Source organism: Micromonas commoda, chromosome 14 (genome assembly GCF_000090985.2).
Source record: "Micromonas commoda chromosome 14, complete sequence".
NCBI classification, from domain to species: domain Eukaryota; kingdom Viridiplantae; phylum Chlorophyta; class Mamiellophyceae; order Mamiellales; family Mamiellaceae; genus Micromonas; species Micromonas commoda.
The window spans coordinates 481782-505410 of NC_013051.1; the positions used below are offsets into that span (position 1 = coordinate 481782).

Genomic DNA, 23629 nt, shown 5'->3' on the forward strand with positions numbered 1-23629 from the left:
ACGGGTTGGCCGTCACGGCGGCGAGGGCGTGCCTGAGCATCGTCGTCAGAGTCTCGGCGATTCTCCAATCGAGTTAAATTAATTGCCAGAGCGGTGGGAAGACGCGTTCGGAGGGGAGGCGGTGCGCCCTCTCGCTGTCGTCTCTTTTGTCTCACGCCGAGTGCGTTCCGGTTCGGAACGAGGCGCGACGACTGGGATTGGGCTCGCACGAAACCCGCGCCTGAGAAGTGCGTCGGCGGTGGGGCCCCGGAACCCTCAACATTCACTTTTATCATCGCGTGCCCAACCCCGGTGATCCAACCCGCACCCCGCGATTTCTTCCGTCTCGGACTTCGTGTCGTGAAACCCAGAATCGACGAGTCGCGTTCGATCGGTCGCCATTTTGGCTTTTTTCTTAACTGACGGCGCACTGACTGATGGCCAAAATGATTTTCCCCTGACTGCTCCCCATACGAAGCGAAAAAGGAAAAAATGCAAAACTGCGCCCAAGCCAGAAAGGATATATCCACTTGTCCGGTTCAACCTGGGGCCAGGAGCCAACGCCGTTTCAGAGCCAACGACGTTCGACCGAGGAAAAGCGTCCCGTCCTCAAAATAAAGGCGTCGGAGTTTCCGCGCGTCACTTTCCCGCAACCTTCCACTTCCACCCCCAAAAACAAAGCAAGATGTCTGCTCCCTCCGCTATGTGCACGGTCGAGACCGTCAACGGCCGCGAGTACAAGGTCCGCGACATGGCCCAGGCCGACTTCGGTGAGTGAGCGCGAGATCCGGAAAAGCAAAAACAATCGCCCGAGACGTGGCCGATCGCGGTCGACCCCCTCTGCGGAGAACTCGCCCGCGAGAGCGGCGCGATGACGTGGACGAGGCGATCGAGCGCGATTCGAATCGTCTACGTCTCGGTCGTGACGTCCCGGCGATTTTCTCGTCGAATCCTTCCCCACGCTCCTCGAATCCTCCGACCCGAACCGCGCGCTGACCTCATCCGATCGAAACGTTTTCTCCCGCTTGCAGGCCGCATGGAGATTGAGCTCGCGCAGGTCGAGATGCCCGGTCTCATGTCCATGATCAAGGAGTTCGGCCCCGCCCAGCCCCTCAAGGGCGCCAACATCTCCGGCTCCCTCCACATGACCATTCAGACCGCCGTCCTCATCGAGACCCTCGTCGCCCTCGGCGCCAAGGTCCGCTGGTGCTCTTGCAACATCTTCTCCACCCAGGACCACGCCGCGGCCGCCGTCGCCCGCGACTCCGCCGCGGTGTTCGCCTGGAAGGGCGAGACCCTCGAGGAGTACTGGTGGTGCACCGACAAGATGCTCGACTGGGGTTCCGAGCCTCTCGACATCATCGTCGACGACGGCGGTGACGCCACCCTCCTCATCCACGGTGCGTATGCCCGGGTTTCCGGCCCCGGCCGCCAAGCCCTGTCGCCCCGATGCTGCCCCCAAACGCCGCGCCCGAAAGGCACTTTTTTTTCCCTCATTCCTTCCTCATTCCTTGATCTTTCAGTGAGTGAGCTCACCCAGTCGCTGACCGTCGCTCCTCCCACTCGCCCATCGTCCGATGACCGACAGAGGGTTACAAGGCTGAGATCGAGTTCGAGAAGTCCGGCGCCAAGCCCGACCCCTCCACCACCGACAACGCCGAGATGAAGCTCGTGCTCAAGACCATTGCGGAGAACCTCGACAAGGACCCCAAGCGCTGGCACAAGATCGTGTCCACCTGCGTCGGCGTCTCCGAGGAGACCACCACCGGTGTCAAGCGCCTGTACGAGATGCAGAAGGCTGGCGAGCTCCTCTTCCCCGCCATCAACGTCAACGACTCCGTCACCAAGTGCAAGTTTGACAACCTCTACGGCTGCCGCCACTCGCTCCCCGACGGGATCATGCGCGCCACCGACGTCATGATCGCGTCCAAGACCTGCTTCGTCGCCGGCTTCGGTGATGTCGGCAAGGGTTCCGCCCAGGCGCTCAAGGCTGCCGGCGCCCGCGTCATCGTCTCCGAGATTGACCCTATCTGCGCCCTCCAGGCTGCCATGGACGGCTTCCAGGTTGCGCCCATCGAGGACGTCGTCGACATCTGCGACATCTTCATCACCACCACCGGTAACAAGGACATCATCATGGTCCACCACATGGAGAAGATGAAGAACAACGCCATCGTCGGCAACATCGGCCACTTCGACAACGAGATCGACATGGCCGGTCTCGAGTCGTTCCCCGGCATCAAGCGCCAGAACATCAAGCCCCAGTGCGACCGCTACGAGTTCCCCGACGGCCACGGCGTCATCATGCTCGCCGAGGGCCGCCTGCTCAACCTCGGCTGCGCCACCGGCCACCCCTCCTTCGTCATGTCCTGCTCCTTCACCAACCAGGCCATCGCGCAGCTCGAGCTCTGGAACGAGCGCAAGACTGGCAAGTACGAGAAGAAGGTGTACGTGCTCCCCAAGCACCTCGACGAGAAGGTCGCCGCGCTCCACCTCGAGAAGATCGGCGTGAAGCTCACCAAGCTCACCACCGAGCAGGCTGCGTACATCAACGTCCCCGTCGAGGGCCCCTACAAGCCCGCCGCCTACCGCTACTAAGTTCGTCGCGATGCACGACGCGCCCGTCGAGCGACGGAACGCGCTCCGCGATAGCTGCTTAACACTGGGGGGTTGCGTGTTGATATCACTTATGTAGGTTTCTTTAGCTCAAAAGGTGCGGTTGAGGAGCACCCGACCGCGCAGACCCCCGATGAAATTCGGGAATAATAGGGTTGTGCTCATGAGAAAAGGTCCTGGACGTCACGCCTTTGGTAATATTAACGCGTGGAAAAACCACGCACATGAAAAACTAAACCCGTCGTCATCTCTTACCCCCGCGTCTCTTGTCCCACAGGTGGATGTCCTCCCTGTCCTTCCTGGTGATCCCCGTGAAGTCCAAGCTCCGAACGAGAGGAAGACTCGCGGCTACGGCGTATCTGTAATTTTTGTCCGACTGCTCGCAAGGATTGCCAAACGCCGTGAACTTTCTCAGCTCCGGCAGCTCCCCTAACGTTTCGAACTCGTCGCTCCGTCTCACCTGATTGCCGTGAAAGTACACGCACGACAGCTTCGGGTAGCTCAACAACAGCGACTCCACTTTGGTGAGCTTGTTGCCAGACACGTCCAGCCATCGCAGCTCGCCAGGGTCGTCGAGCACGCGTTCCAGAAACTCATCGAGACCCGCGAGTGAGGTGAGCTTGTTGTTCGCCAAGCGCACGCCGCACGCGTTGAGCTTCGCACCCTTCGGCAGTTTGCTCCGGTCGCCGTGTTTCACGACCCCATCGAACGGGGTGACGTCCAAGAAGCCCGCGACGGTCTTGACGTCCAAATAATTGTAATCCAGTGGGACGCCGCTCGGGGGTACCTGCGGGCGAGCGTGCGGGGTTGCGGGGTCGCGGTCAGCGGTGTCATCGGATAAGATTGTTGAGTTGTCGGTGGGATGCGGGACGCACCGGCGCGCCTGGAGACGGAGGCGGGGTATCGTCCTCGGGCATGGGAGGAGTGCGGAAAATTGCTGAGTAGACTTCTCGGAACAATTCACTTGCAACTGTTTGCCTGTGCGAATAAATAAATCTAACGCGTAATGCAGATTTTCGTAACCAAAATCGACTTGAGAAATCGTCCGACCGCGTGAATTTCCAGGAATTTTTTTTTCCCTCGTGATGAGAGATCGCACACGAGCCATGATGAGCCGCCATTGACCCCGATCGCGCACCCCGCTCCCCGCCCCGACGCGGTCACCATGTCGCCCGTGCAAGTCAAGGTCGACGCCAAGACCTCAACGGTCGGTCGTATCGTCACCCTCGTCGCCTCCGTCGCGGGCGTCTCCGACGCCGTCGTCGTCGTCGAGGGCGCCCCCGCGGGCGCGTGCGCCATCGACGCCGCTCCCGACGCGGGCGATCTCGAGGGCGTCGCCACCTGCGCGCGCTATCTCGCGTCGCTCGCCACCGCCGAGGGCGAGGCCGCGCGCCTCGGCGGCGTCGAATCCCCCGAGGCGGACGCGGAGGTGAGCGAGTGGCTCACCCGCGCCGTGACCGAGTACGGCGTCGCCGGCGACCCGATCGCGGAGGACAAGCTCGAGGCGCTCGACGCGCACTTGAAGTCGCGAACCTTCGTGGCGAACGTCTCGTACCGAGCCACCGTGGCGGACCTCGTGACGTACGGATGCGTCCGCGACGCCGTCGGCGCGCTGTCTGAGGATAAGCGAACGCAGTTCGTCAACCTCGCGAGGTGGTGCGACCACGTCGGCGGCGCGTACGGCGGCGACGACATCTTCGGAAAGCTCCCGATAAAACACGCGGAGAATCCCGACATTCTCGGCGTGTTCAGGGCGATGAACACCTCCACCGCGGCGGACAAGAAGCTGAAGGAACGAGGCGGCGCGGGTGGCCCCACCAAGCAGGAGCAGAGGGACGCCAAACGCAAGGGCGCCGGCACGTTCGCAGACGACGCCAAGCCGGGCGCGGGCGCCGACGACAAGAAGAGCGCCGCCCCGGCCCCGGCGGGCGAGGGCAAGAAGAAGGAGAAGAAGGAGAAGAAGGAGAAGGCGCCGAAGGAACCGCCGGCGAAGAAAGAGGTGGACGTGTCCGTGCTCGACATCCGCGTGGGAACCATCGTGAAGTGCTGGGAGCACCCCGGCGCGGATAAGCTCTGGGTCGAGGAGATCGACGTGGGGGAGGACAAGCCGCGTCAAGTCGTCTCCGGGCTCCGAGCGTTCAAGACGTCGGAGCAGATGACGAACGCCCGGGTCCTGTGCCTGTGCAACGTCAAGAAGGGACCGCTGCGCGAGCAGATGAGCGAGGGGATGGTGATGTGCGCGAGCAACGAGGACCACACGACGGTGGATTTCGTGGTACCGCCGGAGGGGGCGTCGAACGGGGAGCGGGTCACCTTCGCCGGATACGAGGGCGAACCCGTGGAGGTTCTGGTGCCGAAGAAGAAGATGTTCGAGGCGTGCGCGCCGAAACTGCGGACGAACGCCGATGGCGTCGCGTGCTACGACGGCGTCCCGTTCATGACCTCCGCGGGGCCCTGCGCGAGCTCGCTCAAAGAGGCGTTCATCAAGTGAGGAGATCGAGTGGAAAATCGCGTCGACGTTCACTCGACTCGTTGAAATTCAACCGCACCCAACACTTAAGAGTATATGTACGTGTTACAAAAGAGCCCTCGTGCTCACGTCGTCAATCCGCCGTGCCGAACAACTCGACGTTGTCGAGTAACCTGACGTCACCGTACTTGGCCGCGACTAAAATCACCTGCGGCACGTGTGCGGGTATCGGCCCTCGAAGCGGCCACTCCACAGGCTTCAGCGTCCGCTGCTCCACGATGTCCACGTAGTCGACGACGCCGCCGCTGTTCGCGATCGCCTGGCAGATGAGCCCCTTGAAGTGCGTGGCATCCTTCGGGGTTCCGTTCGCGACGGCCAGCTCGCACACCTCCTTGACCAGCGCGATGGCCTCGCTGATGCGTACCGCGTTTTTCCTGTGCTGCGGCGTCAACCGCACGTTCCTGCTGCTCATGGCGAGGCCGTCGGGTTCGCGCGCCAGGGGTACCCCCACGACGTCGATCTCGAAGTCGAGGTCGCGGACCATGCGCCGGATGAGACGCCACTGCTGGTAGTCCTTCTTGCCGAACACCGCCACGTCGGGCTCGCATATGTTGAACAGCTTGCACACCACGGTGGCAACCCCTCGGAAAAAGTGCGGCCTCGTGACGGAGCAGAACCCCCGCTGGAGCTCCTCCACCGTCACGAACGTCTCGTGCGGGGGAACGTCTCGCTTCGTCCCTCCCGCCGCGAGCCGTGCCTTTTCGTCCGTCCCTCCTTGGGCTTTTTCCGTCCCTTCCGTCTCTTCCTTTGCCGCCTTTGTCTCTTCCTTTGCCGCCGCCTCGTCGTGCCCGTGGGGCGCTCTGCCCGCGTACAGCGCCTCCGGTTGGAACACCGCGTGGACCCCCAGCGCCCTCAGCTTCGCCAGGTCCCCGTCTTGATCCCTCGGGTACGTCCCGAAATCCTCGTGCGCGGCGAACTGCGCCGGGTTGACGTAGATGCTGACGACGATCGCGTCGGCTCGGTCCAACGCGGCGCTGACGAGGGACAGGTGCCCGTCGTGGAGGTAGCCCATCGTGGGGACGAGGGCGACGCGGCGCCCCGCGATGCGGTGCGCGCGGGACCACGCGCGCATGGCCTTGGCGTCCGTGATGACCTCGAGAGGAGCCTGGTACCGGCGGGGGACCCTGAAGCCCGGCTTGGCGTGCGGCGCCTCGGGGGCTGGAGCGGGCTCGACCGCGTTTCCCGCAACGGCACCTTCTCCATCCTTCTCCTGACCGGGCGCGTCCGGCGGGTCGACCGGCGCGGGCTCCTCGGAGGCGGGCGGCGCGGGCTCCTCGGGCGGCGCGGGCGCGTCGGCGGCAGCGGGCGCGGGCTCCTCGGGTTCGACCGTCGCCTCAGCCATCGGGACCGGCGCGTGCTGTTTCTGGCGCATCCAAGGGAGAAACGAAACCCTCCTCGTCGTCCGGATTACCAGGTCCAAGGATCAGTCGTCGCCGGCGTCGCATGGGGACCGGCGCGCGATCCGAGGGCCTTCCGGGGTGGGACGCCCTCGCGGTGTTCTCGGTCACGCTCGCGCACTGCCTCGCGCTGCAGGTGCTCAAGGACGCGCGTTCCCTTCCGTCGCTCGGACCTTCGACCGCGTGGCGATGGACACCCACCGCGCTGCTCGCGCTCTCCGTCGCGAGGGTGCACGCCGCGCCTCGCTCCACCGACGCGCTCGTCGCGCTGGCGATGAACGGGATCATCACGCTCGCGTGCAACGGATCGCAGAGCAACCACGTGCTCCTCGAGCTGGCGATGTGCGCGGCGGTGCTGCTCTGCGCGCCGTCGGTGACGTCGGGTCGGCGGCGGGCGTCGTCAACGGAGATGGATCCATCGCGCGCGCGCCGGGCGTTCTCGCGGCGGCTGACGTTCTCCACGCGCGCGGCGCTGTGCGTCCTCTACGCCACCACCGGCTTCGCCAAGCTCAACGACGACTGGCACGACCCGAACGTGTCGTGCTGCGTCCAGATGCTCGTGGGCGCGTTGAGCGGGATGGGTCTCGACGCCCGTCACGTCTCCGTCGTCGCCCCGGAGCGCCTTCGCGCCTTCATCCCGTACGCCGCCACCGCGTTCGAACTCGGGTTCCCGCTCCTGTGCGTGACGTCCACGTGTCGCATCTTCGGCGGGCGCGGGTTCGCGTGGGACGGCGGCGCCCCAACGACGGTTCGACTTCTGACGGCCGTCGGCGCCTCATTCCACGCGCTCATCGCGATGCCGCCGCCGCCCATGAGCGTGTACCCGTTCTCGATGATCATGGCGCCGATGTACGTCGCCGGCGCGGTGCCCCACGAGACGGGCGTCGCCGCGAGCGCGTTCGCGGCGAGGTGGAAGAGCGGCGGCGCGTCCTTCCGCGCGGGGGTGTGGGCGGTCGCGATCCTCGCCGTCGCCGTCGCCATCAAGCAACACGAGGCGCACTCGTACTTTGAGTATCCCCCGTATTTCGCGTGGGAGCTGGGCGCGCTCTGGGTGGTGTGCGCGTTCGGCGCCCTAGCCTACGCCGCGCTGAGGGGAACGAGGGGAACGAGCACGTCCTCAAGCGAGGGGAACGGGGGGGAGGAGTTCGAGAAGGGGGACGAAGGCCTTTCGCGACGCGCGCGGGCCAAGGCGTTGGCGCCGGCTGCGTTTATTTTTTTGGTCTCGGCTTCGACGTACGTCGGCGTTCGAACGTACCCGAGCTTCGCCATGTTCAGCAACCTGCGCGTGGAGGGCGGGGCCAGCAACCATTGGGTGTTTCGGAATCACCACCCGATGAATCTGGACGCCTTCGATCCCATCGCCGCCGGTCGCGATGAGACGTACCGACACGGCGTGCTGGTGACGGAGACAAACTTACCGAGCCTTCGGACGGCGCAGGTGAACCTCGCGCCGCTCCTGCCTTCCGCCACGATCGACGCGCTGAATGCGGCGGGGTGCAGACGCGAGTTTCACGTCACCCCGCCCAAGTGGCCGTACCCCCCCACGGAGCCGGTGTTCGTGCCGTACGCGATCCCGCCGGTCGAGGTGCGAAGGCGGGTGGCGTCGGCGCTGAAGGATGGGACGGGGATGGCTGATTTTTTCGTCGAGTACCGGTGGGTCCGAGGGGGCACGGAAGAGGACGGGCCGGTGAGGCGGCTGGTGGTGAAGGGGGGGAAGGTGGTGGTCGGTGCGGAGAGCGGGCTGGCGGTGGGGCTCGGCGCGTTCGAAGGGTGGCTGAGACGGTTCAGGACGTTCGACGTCGGGTCCAGCCCGTGTAGGCACTAGTAGTGATTTTAGTACCACCGGATCAGTTGTTGTTTTCATCGAACCGTCAGGCCGCGGGCTGGAGTCCCGTATGGGGCGCGTCACTCATCCACGCCACCCAACCACGCGCCACCGTCCCGCGGCGGGTACCCACCCCGGCGCGATGGACTTCGCGGAGCTGGAGAAGAAGGAGGGCGTCCGCCTGTCGTGGAACGCCTGGCCCTCCTCCCGGATCGAGGCGACCAGGGTGGTGTTGCCGTTCGGGGCGATATGCACCCCGGTGAAGGCGATGGACGGGATGCCCGTGCTGCCCTACTCTCCCGTGGTGTGCACCGAGTGCAGCGGCGTGCTGAACCCGTACTGTCACGTCGACTTTCACCAAAAACGGTGGCAGTGCTGCCTGTGCAACACCGGGAACTCGCTCCCCCGCAACTACCACGGTGAGGTCACCGGCGCCCGCCCCCACCCGTCGTCCCGCGGCGCCCGCTCCGGATCTGTCGATAATTTTGATCCATCCCGCGCTCCCTCGCCTTCCACCCGTCTGTTGCCGTCACTCACCGCCCACCCTTTCGCGCCGACGAACGAACGCAGAGATCAACGAGAACAACCTCCCCGCGGAGCTCTTTCCCGGGTACACCACCGTGGAGTACCAGATGGAGAACAAGAACCCGCGGCCGCCGTGCTTCCTGATCGTGCTCGACACCGCCATGTCCGCGGAGGAGCTTCAGGACGCCAAGGACTCGCTCGGGCAGCTCGTCGCGCTCCTGCCGGAGGAGTGCCTCGTGGGCCTCATCACGTTCGGCGCCACGGTCACCGTTCACGAGCTGTGCGACGGGAACGCCTTTCCCAAGTCCTACGTCCTGAGGGGCACGGATGACGTGACCCAGGACCAGCTGAAGAAGCTGCTGAACCTGGAGCTCTCCCCGTCCGAGTACGCCTCTTACGATAAACAGAGGGGCAGCGCCGTCGCGGAGGCTTCCAACGCGCTGCGACGCTTCATCTTGCCGGTGTCGGAGTGCGAGTTCACGCTTCAGACGGCGCTGGATGAGCTGAGGCCGGACCCGTTCCCGCGGGAGCCGGGGATGAGGCCGTTCCGCGCGACGGGCGTGGCCATCGCCGCGGCGCAGGGCCTGATCGCGGAGTGTCACAGCGCGCAGGGCGCGAGGGTGATGGTGTTCACGTCCGGGCCGTGTACCATGGGCCCGGGGAGCATCGTCGGGCGGGACATGTCGGAGACGATGCGAACGCACCAGGATTTCAACAAGGGGAGCGCCAAGCACTACAAGGCGGCGTCCAAATTTTATAACCAGCTCGGCATACGCCTGGCGACGCACGCGCACACCCTCGACGTGTTCGCGTGCTCGTTGGACCAGGTGGGTTTGGCGGAGATGAAGACCGCGGTGGACCAGACGGGCGGCGTGATGGTCCTCGCGGAGCAATTCGGCGCCGAGGCGTTTCGGAGTTCGCTCCGAAGAATGTTTGCCAGGGACGCCTCCGGCGCGCTCGACATGTATTTCAACGCGACGTTCTCGGTGTTTTGCACGCCGCACGTGATGGTGTGCGGCGGCATCGGCCCGATGTCCGCGCTCGCCGTCAAGAGCAAGTCCATCTCCGAGAACGAGGTTGGCATGGGCCAGACCACGTCGTGGCGAATCTGCTCGCTCAACTCGAACACCTCGGTGGCGGTGTATTACGAGATCGTGAACCAGCACTCCAACCCGATCCCCTCCGGCACCCCGTTCTACCTGCAGTTCTGCGTCCGGTACAAGCGAAGCAACGGGGAGATTCGGCTGAGGGTCATGACGGTGGCGCGGCGCTGGGCGGAGACGTCGTCGTCGCACGACGTCGTGTCCGGATTCGACCAAGAGGCGGCGGCGCTTCTCGTCGCGAGGGTGTCGACGTTTAGGATAGAGCACGAGGAGACGTTCGACTTGCTCAGGTGGCTGGACAGGACGCTGATCCGCGTGGGGACCAAGTTCGGGGAGTACGCCAAGGACGCGCCGGAGACGTTCCGCATGCCCGGCCCGTTCGCCATCTACCCCCAGTTCATGTTCAACCTCCGCCGGTCTCAGTTTTTGCAGACGGCGAACAACACCCCGGACGAGACCGCGTTCTACCGGCTGATGATGGGACGGGAGACGGTGCTGAACTCGCTCATCATGATACAACCGACGCTGATGTCGTACACGTTCAACGGTCCGCCCATGCCGGTGCTGCTGGACGTCGCGTCCATCCAGCCCGACTGCATCCTCCTGCTGGACACGTTTTTCATGATTGTCGTTCACGCGGGCTCCACGATTGCCGCGTGGCGAAAGGCGAACTATCAGGACCAGCCCGAGCACGAGGCCTTCCGCGCCCTACTCGCGCAGCCCGTGGCGGACGCGGCGACGGCGATGGGCGGGCGGTGTCCCACCCCGAGGCTGGTGGAGTGCGACCAAGGGGGCTCTCAGGCGCGGTTCCTGCTGGCGAAGCTCAACCCAAGCGCCACCCACAACACGAGCGACGCGTCAATGCCGAGCTACGACCGCGCCATGGGCGGCGGCGGCGGGTACGACGGCGCGGGCGGCGGGGCGGAGATCATATTCACGGACGACATCTCCATGAACGTGTTCCTGCAGCACCTCGCCAAGCTCGCCGTGCAGGGGTGATTTGAAATGGACAAATAATTCTTTTTAGCTAACACTTACACAACAGTCACAGTAAGACTCGAGGAGACTATTTGGGGTTAGTAAATGTGAGTTTCCGCCGGAAAAGCGCGCTATGATGGTAGACTAGGATGTGGCACTGCTCGGCACCCCGAATCCTCGGTCCGCGTCAGATTTCTAGACGTCTGTTTCTGTGGCGACTGCTCGTTCTCAGTCGCGCGCTGGACTCGCGCCACGGGACGCGCGGGACGTCGATAGCGAACCTCCGTCGGCCCGGGGTTGTCGTCGAAGAAGTGTTGGCGGCTGCGTCGCCGTCTGAGCAGGGAATGCTCGCCGAACATCCCCAGCTGGGGTGCCTGGCGGGATGCCTGTCACGCAACAGGAGAAACCGGGTGTACAGAGGGGAGACGAAGAGGGTGGTGATCGTCGGCGGTGGTTTCGCGGCGGTGCACATGTGCGAGGAGCTGGCGAAGCAGCCCCACGACATTAAGATCACCATGATCTGCCCCAACGACCACCTGGACATCGCGTGGGCGTCCCCACGGGCCATCGCCAGGCCCGAGACCGCCAACCGCAACGTCATCCCGTTCCACAAGATCTTCGAGCGGAGCAAGCACGCGGCGAGCATGGTGACGCACGTCCACGACACCGTGGCGTGGGTGACGGAGACGTACGTGGAGACCGCGATGAGCTGCGAGGTACGCTCCGTCCACGACCCGCCGCGTCGCGTCGCATCCGACCGCCCCGCGTCGCTCGAACCCGCCCGCCTACCCTTTCCCGCGCTCGTCCGTCCGTCAACCTTCCGATGTGTTCCATCGGACGCGCGCGTTCCCGTTCCCGTTCGACCCTTGCCCCTTCCCGACGCCGCCGACCCCCGGACCCACCCAACCCCGCCGCACGCGCAGAAATACGAGTACGACGTCCTCGTCATCGGCACCGGCGCCACCTACGCCGAGGGCAGCGAGGCCAAGCGGCTCAAGTCCAACCACACCAGCATGAGCGGAAAAGATCGCGTCAAGGAACTGAGAGAGCTCGCGGAGCGCGTGAAGGGCGCCAAGGGCGTCATGGTCGTCGGCGCGGGTCCCACGGGCATCGAGCTCGCCGCAGAGCTCGGCGCCGCGTACCCGCGAGTCCCCGTCAAGCTCGTCACGAACAAGTACGAGATCGGAGCCGGCATGCCCAAGCCGGTGAAGGCGGCGCTGCAACAGGCATTTGTTTCGAGGCCGAACGTCACAGTGATCGCGGGCGAGCGCGGGTCCGTCCTCGACGCCAAGCGGCACGGGTGCGACGTGGTGTTCATGTGCGCGGGGATGGAGCCCAACACCAGCTTCCTCGGCGGCGGGTCCCTCAAGGCTTCGCTGGACGAGAAAGGTTTCGTCAAGACGGGACTTACCGGCCAGGTGCTCGGTTTTCCCAACGTCTTCGCTCTCGGGGATTGCGCCAAGTCGTACGCCGCGGATGGAAGCGGGATGGAGATGATGAGCGAGCGGTACCGGCGCGAGCACGACACCGAGAAGTTCGCGCGACGAGTGTGCGCGTTGAACGTGCTGCGGTGCATCGCGGGTGAGGCGCTCGTGGACAAGGCGGCGAAGGAGCGCCGATGGTGGCACGCGGTGGGTACCCACCGCGGGAGCACGGCTGGCGGCGGGGGGGAGGGATACGTGTACCCCGGCGCGGTGATATCGCTGTCGCCGTCGGACAGCGTTGGGTACGTGCAGGGGAGCGTGGCGAGAGGTTGGTACATGGCGGCGAGGAAGCGGAAGGATCTGTGGAGGATGCGGCTCAGCAAGAAGCTGACGGGGCACGACGGGCCCCACTACACGTGACGACGTAGACACCTGACAGCCGAACCCTTTTAGCTGCTAGCTATGTCGTAAATGACGAAAAACGAGCGCACTGCCGCCAGCGCGCGACGCGGAGGCGCAGACTCGCTGCGCGCGGCGGTCGCACGGCGAGGCCGTCATTATGCGTCCGTCGCGAGCGCTGCTTCAGGCGGCGATGGACAAGATCCACATGCGCGGCATGACGTTCACGGGATTTCACGGCGTCCTGGACGCGGAGCGCGCGTTGGGCCAGAAATTCGTCGTGGACGTCACCATGTCTACCGACACGCGCGAGGCGGGCGCCAGCGACGACATCGCGCACACCGTGGACTACGCGAGGGCGTACGACCTGGTGAAGCGGCGAGTGGAGAGCGACCCGGCGAACCTCATCGAGAAGGTGAGCGCGGACATCGCCAGGACCTTGCTCGAGGAATTTCCCACCGTCGAGGACGTGCGGGTGGGGGTGCGGAAACCGCACGTGGCGGTGAGCGGGGTGGTGGACTCGCTGGGGGTGGAGATTCACAGAAAACGAGGCGAGCGGTTCTGACGTCGGCGGCGGCGCGCGCGTCGAGACGCGAGAGGACGCGGAGAGGAGGACGAGCGGCTTCGGGGTCCAGGGTTTGGTTTTACATCCCACCTTCGGTGACGATGTCATAATCTTAGTGCTACTCGCCGCGTCGATGAGCTACCGGGAGACTCCTCGGGTCACCGACCTTCCCCTCTGCGCCGTCCCGCTCCGCCTCCCCACCGCGTCCCCGACTCCCACGACGGTCTCGTCTATCAACACGTCCATGGTACCCAAGACGCTCTCCGGCACCCCGCCCGTCCTCGCCCAGTCCCTCTCGTACACGTCGCCGGAAACGCCGACGGAGTTACTCCTCCCGCCGCGGCTCAACCTGGACATGGCCGTCGTGATGGACACCCCCCCAGCCGCGGCTTCGAGCTTACCTGGAGGAACCGCGACGGCCAACGTGTCTCGTATGACCCTGTCCTTCAGACGCCTGTCCTCCTCCGTCGTGCAGGTGAGCGACGGCGACGCGTTGACCTCGATGAGCCAAGGCTTGAGGCGCTCGTCGATCAGCAGGTCGTACCCGTAGAGTTCGAAGCATCGCCGGTCGTTGATGATGACGTTCTGGACCGACTTGAGCGAGTAGATGATCGCCTCGTTGATTCCCCAGAACAGCTCATCCGCCACGGACTCGGAACGCGTGCCGGCGATGTACAGCCGGAGCAGGTGGATGGGCCACTTGTTGCCGTGCGACTCGTTGTAATCGTCGCCCCGTTTCTGGATGGCGACGTTGGTGAGGTGGACGAACGGGTTGTCCATCTCAGACTTGGCCTCGCTGTAGGACACCGAGCAGAACCTGGCGAAGCCGAGGCGAGACGTAAACGCTCGAAGCGGCCTGTAGCTCGTGACGACGACGTACACGCGCAGGTCAAACTTCTTGCCCCCGATTAAGAGCGGATCCTGGACGTACCTCGACACGATGTACGACTCCGTCTTTTCGTTCTCCGCGCGTCGCTCCTCGGCGCTCTTCCACTGCGCCGAGGAGCCGTCCTTGGCGGCGTACCCGTTGCTCCATTTTTTAATCTGCGTCAACTTGTTGATGAGGAAGATGCCTTTGCCCTGAGCCTTGCCCACGGGTTTCATGATCCACGTGCGATCCGGACGACGCCGGAACTCCTCGACGAACAGCGAGTAGTCGGACGGCAGCGAGAACGTCGCGGGGACGAAGTCCAGCTTGGGCAGGAGCTCGGTGGCCGACATGCCGGTGTTGTTGAAGTTTCCGTTCGTTTGGCCCGCTCCGTTCGCCTCCAGCGCGGCCTCCTTCTCGCACGCCTTCCGCCACCGCGTGATGTTCTTGACCATCAAGTCCTTACGCGTGAGCTCGTAGTGGTTCGGGAAGTGGTTCACGATCTGGTGGTCCCCGAGCCGGATGCCGTTCTCGGGAGCGAAGATCTGCTTGATTGTGCTCACGCTCGCCCAGAAGACGTGCCAGTCGTCGTCGTATCGAGGGTCCCATCGCTCCCACCCGCGGCGCTCGAAGTTGCACGTCACCACGTGCTTGTCGAAGTCGGTGCGATACTTCAGGGGCTCACCCATGGCCGCACCCGACCGCGCGCCACCGACTGGTGTGGTTCGAAAACAGACTCGTCGCTGTCGAAACATTCACGACTGACTTTACCCGTGCACGAAACTTACACAACGGCGTTACTAGCGAGAGCTATGGCGAGCAAGGCGGCACGTTCTCCTGGATCCACTTCACCATCGCCTCCTCGTCGATCTCCTCCTCCTACCCAGATGCTCTCACCCGGGCTCCCACCCGGGCTCGGGCTTTCGAATCCACCGAGCGACGTAGAAACCGTCGCAACCGTGAAGGTCAGGTCGCAGCGCGAAACCGTGCGACGGCGCGACCGTACCGTCGTCCATCGCGTTTCCGTCCTCGTCGACGTCATCCCGCGCCACGTCGCCCTCGTCCACGTCCCCCGTGACGTCGTCAGGCGCCAACGGCCAGTGCGCCTCGAAAGGCACCGGGACGAAGTCATCCCCGAATCTCGTGTCGAACCAAGCGCGCACGCACTCGTTCTCTTCCCTCAGAAGCGAACACGTCGCGTACACGAGCGCGCCGCCGTTCGGACGGCAAAGCCCCGCAGCCTTGGCGAGGATCCGCCGCTGAACTTCGGGAAGGGACAGGTCATCGCGGGTACCCCTGCTGCCGTCCGTGACCGGAGACGAGCCGTTACGACCGTTTTCGCCGGCTGTGTCGCCCAACGCGTCGACGTCCACCTCGGCAAAGACGCCGTCGCCGTCGCCGTCGCCCCACGCCGTCGAGTACCGAAGGGGGTCGCGTCGGTCGCTATCCGCGTTGTCATCACCGTCGTCTCCCTGCGCGCCCTCCTTCCACTCCGCCACGTCGCCGGCGATGAGCCAGCGCATGGACGGCGTCCTTCGCATCGCGCCCGTGGATGAGCACGGCGCGTCGCAGAGCACCAGATCGTACCTCGGGTCGGCTACATCTACGCGCCCGTCCACGCATCTCTCGCCGTTACCCACCCGCGCGGCGTCGCGCATCTTCTCCAACGAGACGACGCGCACGTTCCCCGCAACGCCGGCGCGCTCGGCGTTGCTCTCGAGGTGTCTCAGACGTCTGGCGTCGACGTCGAACGCGTCTATAACGTACCCGTCGATGGTTCCGACGTCCACGCGGCGCGACAGCTCAGACGCCATCGCCAGCGTCTTGCCGCCGTTACCGGCGCACATGTCGAGCACCCGCACGCGGCGGCCCCTCTGGCGGCGCGTCTCCGTCTCCGTCTCTGTCTCGTCTAGTCTCGACGAGACGCTCGATTCGCCCACCGCATCGACGGCGGCGCGCGCCACCGCCTGGGACCCCGCGTCCTGAATCTCGAACCACCCCTCGCGCCAGCTGTCTAACCGAAACGGCGATCGGTTCTTGGGAAACACGATCGCGTCGGGTGCGCCCGCCGCCGGCGTCGTGATGACCGACGCCCTCGGCTCCCCGCGCTCCTCCGCCTCCGCCCCGAGGTTCAACTGCCACTGCGTCATGTCGACGCTCTCCACCCCTTCGTTCCGCAGCCTCCCTAGCAACGACTGAACATCCGACTGCTTCGCGCGGTTCAGTCGGCCGAACATCGGCGCCTTGCGAAGCAGCGACGCGGCGACGCGATCGGCGACGTCCGCGCCGTGCTGGTCGATGAGCTTGGCGGCGAGCCACGTCGGGACGGAGCGTCGGGCGGCGAGTGCCGTCGCGGGATCCGCGGGCCACTGCATCGAATCCGCGTCGGCGACGACGGCGCGAATAGCCCGCAGTTTCGCCGCGTCGAAGCACGTGTCCCGAAGCACAGCTGTGTCGCCAGCTGTGTCGTCATATTCGCCAGCTGTGTCGTCGTCCAGCCCGGCCCAGTGCGCGGCGATCATGGCGTCCGCGGCGTCGAGGTACGAGAGCTCGTCGGGGGGAAGGTCGTCCTCGCACGCGTCCGCGATCTCCTGGTCGCAGAGCACCGCCCACAGCGCCGCTCTGCCAAATTTTGGGACGGTGATGTTGTCGGGATCCATGGCGGCGAGATGGGCGAGATACGCGAGACGGAGGCGGTTCACCTCGGACGCGAGGACGGCGTCGGCGATGGCGCCGCGCTCGGCGTTCGTGGGCGCGTCGCTCCCGGGCCATCGCGCCGGGTCGTTCTCGTCGTAGACGAGCGATCCCCGCGGGCGGTACTGCGCGCGGAGCGCCTGCCGCATCACCTTCTGCGCGTCTGTTCCGGGGTTGGCGAGGACGCGCGCGAGCGCCTCGACGGATCTCGCGTGAACCAGGGGCCATCGCACGGGTTCCGCGGGGGGTCCGACCTTTGCGGCGAGCGCGGGGGAATCGTCCGCGTGCGAGAAGGACCGCCGCGTCGCGACTTCGCGCGCCTCTGCGAGTTTCGGTTCCAGCTGTGGCCTCTCGATCTCTCGTCGCGATGATGATGCCTCCACGTCCGCCTGGTTCGGCTCCGTCGCGCGGACGGGACGCGGATCTCGACGACGCGAGACGCGACGACGAGGACGCGGACGTGGTACCCGCGCCGCCGTCGCCGCGGTCGCGAGGACCGGCGCGGAGGCCGCCATGATTCGCTGCGCCGGTGCCAGTGGCCACAACAATCCCTAGAACTCGGTTGTTACGAAGGTAATTTACTGACTTCTTGTGCACCCGCCGTTCAGCCAGAGCCACCCGCCCACCATGTCTTCCAGGGGTCTTGCGCGGCTGGTCCGGCGCCTCGCGTCGACCGGCGCGCCGTCCCCGAAGGTCGCATCCGCGAGCCACCTCGGCGCAATCAAGTGCGACAACCAGGGCAACGCGTGGAAGGTGGAGGTGCAGGTGGGCCGGGGGTCCGGGTTGCTCGGGCACCTCCACCCCAGGGACGCGCCGCTCCTGGAGCGGACGGGTTCGTTCGGCGATACCCCCGCGACGCTCACGTCGCGACCGGGGATGCTCATCGCGAGGTTCCAGCCGTTCAGCGCGGTCATCGGGGACAGCTGCGCGCTTCTCATGGACTCCGACCGCGCGTCCTCCAAGGTGCGCTTCGGGTGCCCACCCGAAATTCCGGCGTTTCCGCATCCGGGCCGCCGCGACCTGACCCCTGCCCCTCCCGTGACCCCGCCGTTTCCAGGCCGCCGCCGGCGCCATCGCGGGCGTGATGAGCAGCAAAAGCGCGGACGACGCGGGCACGCCCCTCACCGACGCGGTCGCCGCCTCCTCCGAGGGCATCGACCCCATCGTGCACGCCAGAATCGCCACCTCCTCCGTCGAGCACAAAACATCGGCATCCTCCTCCTCTGCGGACATCCCGGTGGACGACTTTCCCTTGCGCGCGCTCGAGTGCGTCCTCGACGAGGCCACGGGCTACTATCATCAGAAGATGCGGCGGCTGAAGCTGCTCACCGACTACTGTCTGGAGACCATCACGGACGAGCTCAAGACGACGAGGAGCGGCGTGGCGGGCGAGGCTGGCTTCCAGAGGCTGCTCCCGCTCCGGCGAGCCATGACCGAGCTCGAGAACGACATCAGGGAGGCACACCACGCCATATCCGACGCGATGAGATCCGACGAGCGCGTCGACGGCTTGCTGCCGCGGTGCTCCAGGGTTGCGTACGCCGGGGACGGGAGGAACAGCCTCAACGCTAACCTCAACGCTAACCTCAACGCTTGCGAAGGCGCTTCCGACGCGGCGACGGCGAACGACGGAAAACGCACGGAAAACGCCTCCGAGGGCGAACTGAGCGAGGCGGAGGTGGTGGCGCGGCGTAAGGCGACCGTGCGTTTGCTGCAGACGCACCTGTGGCGCATACGCGCGGCCGGGGGTCAGCTGGAGGAGATGTCGAGACAGGTTGAGGACACGCGGCAGGTTTGGGAACTCTTCCTCGACGGGGTGCGCAACAGGACCGTGCGGCTCAATCTGCAAGCGACGATCGCGACGCTCGCGCTGACCGTGACGGCCGTGCCCGCGTCGCTCGCGGGGATGAACATACCGAGCGGGTTGGAGCACGCGCATCCGTTCGTCTTTTGGGGAATAACCGCGGGCCTCGCGGCGGCGTCGGCGGCTACGTGGGGACGTTTCATGGGAATATACCGCGGGGGAACCGGGCTGTCCAGCGCGCGGGCCGCGGACCTGCGGGCGCTACGATTCGTGCTGCAGCGCATGGACGAACTCGACGACGCGATGCGCGTGCGAGGTGAGGGTGGTAAGGGCGCGGTGAAGACGAGGGATGACCTCGCGGGGGTGGTGAGGGAAGCCGGTTTGCACTCGGGCCTCGACGGCGTCAACGTCGCGGCGCTGGATCCCGCGGCGCTCGAGCTGCTGTTCAAGGTGTTCGACAGGGACGGGGACGGGCGGATCAACCCGAGCGAGGAGTGGGTGATCCGGCCGTGGCCGTTGAGGGACGAGAACCGGCGCGGGGACGACGTCATGGGGACCTAGTCTCGCGCGCCTCGGCTGTCGCGTCTCTTTAAATATCATCGCCTGCTCGCGCGAGACCTGGCGGACGAACCACCAGACGCGGACCCACTCTCGCGCATCATGCTCCGCACGCTCGGCGGCGCCCCCCCCGTATCGCGCGACGTCCTACCGCCTCCTCCTCCTCCTACTCCTCCTCCCACGGGCCTCGCGCGTTCCTTCTCCTTTTCGCCCTCCTGCGCAATCTTCGCCAGCACCGCTTCCTCGTCCACCTGCACGGACCGCGAGTACTCCTTGAAGCTCTCGTCGGTTTCGCGCCTCTGCGCCTCCTCGAGGTAGCGCGCGCGGCGATAGAGCACGGTGTCCACGTGCGTTCTGTGCTGCACCGCGAGGTCCAGCGCCCTCCGCCAGTTGAACAGTCGCACGTGCATGTCGATGGCCCTGTACACGGCACCCGCTTGCAACAAAATCGACTCGGCCTCGTCCGGTTTGCGCCGAAACAGCGCCAGCTCAGCCATCCGCCCCTCCTCCGTCGGAATCTTCTTGATCGCCTGCACAAACTGCACCTTCTCCACCTCCTCCACCGCCGCGTACGCAATCTCCGCGGTGTTCAGGTCCTTGTTCGCCACCGCCATCGCCGCGAGGCAGGCCCACATCGAGTCGTCCTTCACGAAACGGCACAGACGAATCGCGCGGTCCCACTGGTTCGCCAAGACGTGTTTGTAAAGCACCGGCGCGTGCGCGCTCACCGAGCACGCGATTCTCGCGCCATCCACCCTGCGCACCGTGCACCGCGCGCCGTCGAACGCGACGATGCGCGGGGACTTGCCAAAGTCGACGCCCGCTTGACCGGCGTGCTTGACCAGCTTCGTCCGGGGCGCCAAGTCCGGGTCGACGTAGAAAGCGTCGGGATAGTACCACGCGTGCAGCGTACCGTCGCACATCGCGGCGAGCATGTCCGTCGTGTCGCTCCACCGCACGTCGTCGACCATCGTCGCCAGCTTGACGATGGACGTATTGGACGCGCGGCGAGTGGTACCCGCCGGTGAGTGCGGGGAACCTCCAACGAGCGCGTGATTTTCGTCGGCACCGCGTCGGAGCACCGGGACGACGTAGACGTCGCGGTTGGCGTCGACAAAGGCGCATCGTCGATCGGGCGCTTGGCCGTTTTGCGACAGCGCCACGTGAACGACGTCCAAGTCGTGCGTCACGTCCGTACCCACGGGCCTACCAGCGTTCGTGTCGAGGAATCGGACGACGCGCGCGTCGTTCCTGTCCACGACGGCGCACGTGTCGGGGGCGAGCGCGACGACGCCGTCCGACAGCGACTCGGGCCGCGCGAAGCCCTGCGTCTTGAGCTCGCAAATCATTCGCCCCTCGTACCCGTATACCCTCGCGGCGCCGCCGTCCGCGCCTCCCGTGCACAGCAAAAAGCACGCGCGGCACTGCAGCACCAGGGTGACGACGTCCCGCACGTCCAGCACGCACGCGGGTTGGTTGGACCACCGGCCGGTCTGTACGTCCGCTCTGTACACGCAAACCTGGTTCGTCGTGACGCACACCAAGTACCCGTGCGCGAGCGACAGCCTCGACGCCCTGTCTCTCAGCTCGATCGTCGACGACGTGTTCTCCCGTGACACGCACCTGACGATCACGGCGTGCGGATCCGCCTCGCTCACGGACGCCTCGGCGTCGCCCCACTCCTTCGCATCTCCAACGGTTCCCGCGACGAAGACGTATCCGCCCCCGCCGCAACCCGCGAGCGTCGTCCCGTCGGGGGACCACGCCAAACCAAACACGCTGCCGAAGCCGTCGGCTAATTGGCATTTACCGCCGCCCGGGGACGACCACCCCGTCCTGTCGCACAGGTACGCGCGCTCGAAGGATCCGACGGCGAACACGTCCCCGCCCGGCGCCCACGCGCACGACGTCGTCGGGTGGTCCATCGTGGGCGACGCGTACAGCGTTCGGCCGAACGCGTCCCACACGCGGTACCTGCAGTCCTCGCCTCCGGACACGATGACGTCGCCCCGCGGGGACCAGTCCACCGCGAGCACCGCGCCGTCGTGCGCCTTCCACCGTATCGTCTTGCGCCCGCCGGGGTCCGCGGATTTCACGTACAGGTCTTTGCCGCATCCCGCGGCGACGGCGTCGCACGAGGGCGACCACGAGATGGCGTGGATGGCGTGTTGGAGCTGCTCGAGCACCGCGCGGAGCATGCCGTTCCTGCCCCACGTCTTCAGCGCTCCGTCCTCGCCGCACGTCGCGAGCGCGGTTCCGTCGGGGTTCCATCGGAGGGAGACGCACGCCCCGCGGTGCGCGTCCGGGACGTGCCGCTCCACGCGACCGCCTCTCGTGAGGATCCGGAAGCATCCGTCCGAGAAGGAGCACGCGAACACGTCGTTGCCGCCGGTGGATCCGCCGCCTTTACCCGCGGGGAACCAGTGCATGTCCGTGACGTACCCTTCGAGGTCGCACACCTGGGATTTTGGGGCCCGGGAACGCGACGTCATCGGAGGAAGAACGACAGCGGGGGAGGGAGGAAACGAGAGGATGTGTCGACTGGGGGGGGGGGGCAACGGTCGGTTCGCACCTTTCCGCCCGCGTCGCCGTTTATGTCCCATCGGCTGACGGTCTTATCGTCGCCGCAGCTGTACAGCTCGTTGAACGCGTTCCATCCGACGCATGCCACGAGCTCTTTGTGCACGTTGCTCGTGGACGTCACGTTGAGACGCATGGCGCCGTGCGACTCTCGGCGGGGTTCGGATCTGATGTTGACTTTCGAAAAACCTGCTGCCGACTCCATTTTTGAATCGCCTCCCCTCCAGTGACTGTTTGCTCACAGGTTTAGTTTCCGGCGAAAAAAACATTTCTTAACACCAAATACAAGGAATTGATCACTGAGAATCGTGTTCAGCTAAGATTACCTCCCTCGCTCAGATCTCTCGGCGAGATCTCTCCTCTGTCGTTCAGATAAGAATCCCGGCCCTTTCGCTTCGATGGAAGAACGCGTGCACCCAACACTCACGCGGTCGACGCGCCTGGCCCTCGGCCTCGCGCCGACGCGCATTTAACGCACCGTCGATCCACGCCATGTCCTCGACGGACGCGGATCGCGTCGCCAGCGGCCCCCTCGCCGCGGGCTCGGTCCCCAAGGAGGTGACCTGGGACGGGCTGGACAAGCGCAAGTTCTTCGTCGTGGGAGCCGGGATGTTCAGCTGCGTGACGTGCATGCTGTACCCGCTCACGGTGATCAAGACGAGACAGATGGTGGACGGCAGCGCGGTGGGGTCGAGGCCGCCGCCCGCGATGAGCATCGTTAAGGACATAGTGAAGGAGAGGGGGATCCCGGGGCTCTACCGCGGTTTCGGCACCATCGTGGTCGGAACCCTCCCCATCCGTTTCGTCTACCTCAGCACGCTCGAGGTCGTCAAGGCGCGCGCCAGGGTGGTGTGCGAGGCGCTCGACCTACCCCCGATGGCCCACGGCATCGCGGACGCCGCCGGTGGAGCCACCGCGAGCATGTGCTCGCAGGTGCTCGGCGTGCCCGTGGACATCATATCGCAGAGACAGATGGTGCAGGGGGTGGCGGTGAGAGCCGCGTCGGGGGAGGGAACCGTGCGTTTAAGGGGCTACCGCAACGGCGTTCACGCCCTGAGGGAGATCATCGCGGCGGAAGGGGTCCGGGGGCTCTATCGGGGTTTCGGAGCCAGCATCGCCACCCTGGTGCCGGGCAGCGCCATCTGGTGGGGTTTCTACGGCACGTACCAGCGGGTGTTTTGGCAACTCGTCCCCGCCGAGCTCGGGGGCGCGCGGGTGCGAGACGAGGGTTTAAACTTGGCAACTGCAAGTAAGAAAGGGCCGGCGTTGGATAAGGAGGATCCGTCGATGGAGTTCAAGGCGGCGGTGGCGAGGGGGATGGCCGCGTCGAGCGCGAGGAGCGAGACCGGGGTGCCGGCGGAGCCCGGCGAGGGCACCGTGATCGGCGTGCAGGTGGCGTCGGGCGTGTGCGCGGGCGCGACGTCCGGATTCTTGACCACGCCGCTCGACATCGTCAAGACGCGGCTGCAGGTGCTGTCCGGTCCGCAGGGCGCGGCGTCCGCGGGGGGCGGCGGCGGGGCGGTTCGGCACACGTTCTGGAGCACGGCGGCTGAGTTGTACCGCGAGCACGGCGCGTTGGGTTTCTTCCGGGGGGTCCGGCCGAGGATGACGTCGGTGTCCATCTGGGGTACCACCATGGTGACGACGTACGAGTTCCTCAAGCGGACGTCCAAGATTGATGACGCGGAGCCGTGAGTGGAGTAAGATTAGTGGATCGACGCTGATGTTGTTTTATCGAACCATTCTTTTCCTCGTCGTCTCGAGGTAGCCGCCGCCCCACGCGC

General features: G+C 65.6%; 12 protein-coding genes across 13 annotated transcripts; 7 read left to right on the top strand and 5 right to left on the bottom strand.

Moving 5' to 3' along the window:
* Nucleotides 1–664: 664 nt before the first annotated feature.
* On the top strand, nt 665–2989 carry MICPUN_64117 (adenosylhomocysteinase; the record flags this gene model as incomplete). Its single annotated transcript, XM_002505937.1, has 4 exons — nt 665–749; nt 1011–1379; nt 1568–2789; nt 2873–2989. The coding sequence occupies 3 exons, from the start codon at nt 665–667 to the stop codon at nt 2575–2577; spliced, it is 1464 nt and encodes a 487-aa protein (XP_002505983.1). The 3' UTR covers nt 2578–2789; nt 2873–2989.
* Nucleotides 2840–3703, bottom strand: MICPUN_64118 (predicted protein; the record flags this gene model as incomplete). The annotated part of the gene is made up of 1 exon (XM_002506149.1): nt 2840–3703. The coding sequence occupies one exon, from the start codon at nt 3701–3703 to the stop codon at nt 2840–2842; it is 864 nt and encodes a 287-aa protein (XP_002506195.1).
* Nucleotides 3704–4588: 885 nt separating this feature from the next.
* MICPUN_73623 (predicted protein) lies at nt 4589–5036 on the top strand (the record flags this gene model as incomplete). Its single annotated transcript, XM_002505938.1, has 1 exon — nt 4589–5036. A coding segment is annotated over one exon (448 nt), but the record flags the coding sequence as incomplete, so codon positions are not given.
* Nucleotides 5037–5216: 180 nt separating this feature from the next.
* MICPUN_70764 (predicted protein) lies at nt 5217–6221 on the bottom strand (the record flags this gene model as incomplete). The annotated part of the gene is made up of 1 exon (XM_002506150.1): nt 5217–6221. A coding segment is annotated over one exon (1005 nt), but the record flags the coding sequence as incomplete, so codon positions are not given.
* A 347-nt stretch (nt 6222–6568) lies between these two features.
* On the top strand, nt 6569–8350 carry MICPUN_64121 (predicted protein; the record flags this gene model as incomplete). The annotated part of the gene is made up of 1 exon (XM_002505939.1): nt 6569–8350. One exon carries the CDS (start codon nt 6569–6571, stop codon nt 8345–8347), a length of 1779 nt encoding a protein of 592 aa, XP_002505985.1. The 3' UTR covers nt 8348–8350.
* A 139-nt stretch (nt 8351–8489) lies between these two features.
* On the top strand, nt 8490–11053 carry MICPUN_107228 (predicted protein; the record flags this gene model as incomplete). Its single annotated transcript, XM_002505940.1, has 2 exons — nt 8490–8766; nt 8918–11053. 2 exons carry the CDS (start codon nt 8490–8492, stop codon nt 10972–10974), a joined length of 2334 nt encoding a protein of 777 aa, XP_002505986.1. The 3' UTR covers nt 10975–11053.
* Nucleotides 11054–11188: 135 nt separating this feature from the next.
* Nucleotides 11189–12866, top strand: MICPUN_109485 (predicted protein). The gene is made up of 2 exons (XM_002505941.1): nt 11189–11669; nt 11877–12866. The coding sequence occupies exons 1-2, from the start codon at nt 11298–11300 to the stop codon at nt 12795–12797; spliced, it is 1293 nt and encodes a 430-aa protein (XP_002505987.1). The 5' UTR covers nt 11189–11297; the 3' UTR covers nt 12798–12866.
* A 613-nt stretch (nt 12867–13479) lies between these two features.
* Nucleotides 13480–14898, bottom strand: MICPUN_88360 (predicted protein; the record flags this gene model as incomplete). Its single annotated transcript, XM_002506151.1, has 1 exon — nt 13480–14898. The coding sequence occupies one exon, from the start codon at nt 14896–14898 to the stop codon at nt 13480–13482; it is 1419 nt and encodes a 472-aa protein (XP_002506197.1).
* Nucleotides 14899–15102: 204 nt separating this feature from the next.
* Nucleotides 15103–17418, bottom strand: MICPUN_64125 (predicted protein; the record flags this gene model as incomplete). The annotated part of the gene is made up of 1 exon (XM_002506152.1): nt 15103–17418. One exon carries the CDS (start codon nt 17416–17418, stop codon nt 15103–15105), a length of 2316 nt encoding a protein of 771 aa, XP_002506198.1.
* A 112-nt stretch (nt 17419–17530) lies between these two features.
* On the top strand, nt 17531–19268 carry MICPUN_64126 (predicted protein; the record flags this gene model as incomplete). Its single annotated transcript, XM_002505942.1, has 2 exons — nt 17531–17866; nt 17961–19268. 2 exons carry the CDS (start codon nt 17531–17533, stop codon nt 19266–19268), a joined length of 1644 nt encoding a protein of 547 aa, XP_002505988.1.
* Nucleotides 19269–19303: 35 nt separating this feature from the next.
* On the bottom strand, nt 19304–21981 carry IFT80 (intraflagellar transport 80; the record flags this gene model as incomplete). Its single annotated transcript, XM_002506153.1, has 3 exons — nt 19304–20245; nt 20312–21708; nt 21825–21981. The coding sequence occupies 3 exons, from the start codon at nt 21979–21981 to the stop codon at nt 19304–19306; spliced, it is 2496 nt and encodes an 831-aa protein (XP_002506199.1).
* Nucleotides 21982–22337: 356 nt separating this feature from the next.
* Nucleotides 22338–23595, top strand: MICPUN_64128 (the record flags this gene model as incomplete). 2 transcript variants are annotated; one of them, XM_002505943.1, is made up of 1 exon in its annotated part: nt 22338–23540. In XM_002505943.1, the coding sequence occupies one exon, from the start codon at nt 22338–22340 to the stop codon at nt 23538–23540; it is 1203 nt and encodes a 400-aa protein (XP_002505989.1). The 2 variants fall into 2 exon arrangements, with proteins under 2 accessions (XP_002505989.1, XP_002505990.1); XM_002505944.1 differs by having other exon boundaries at nt 22458–23595.
* Nucleotides 23596–23629: the final 34 nt, after the last annotated feature.

What these genes read in the sequence shown, in the direction of transcription:
- MICPUN_109485 (XM_002505941.1), top strand. Translation starts at nt 11,298, where the DNA reads ATGCTCGCCGAACATCCCCAGCTGGGGTGCCTGGCGGGATGCCTGTCA. An exon ending in AGACCGCGATGAGCTGCGAG is followed by an intron (nt 11,670 to 11,876) that starts GTACGCTCCGTC and finishes CCGCACGCGCAG; the next exon opens with AAATACGAGTACGACGTCCT.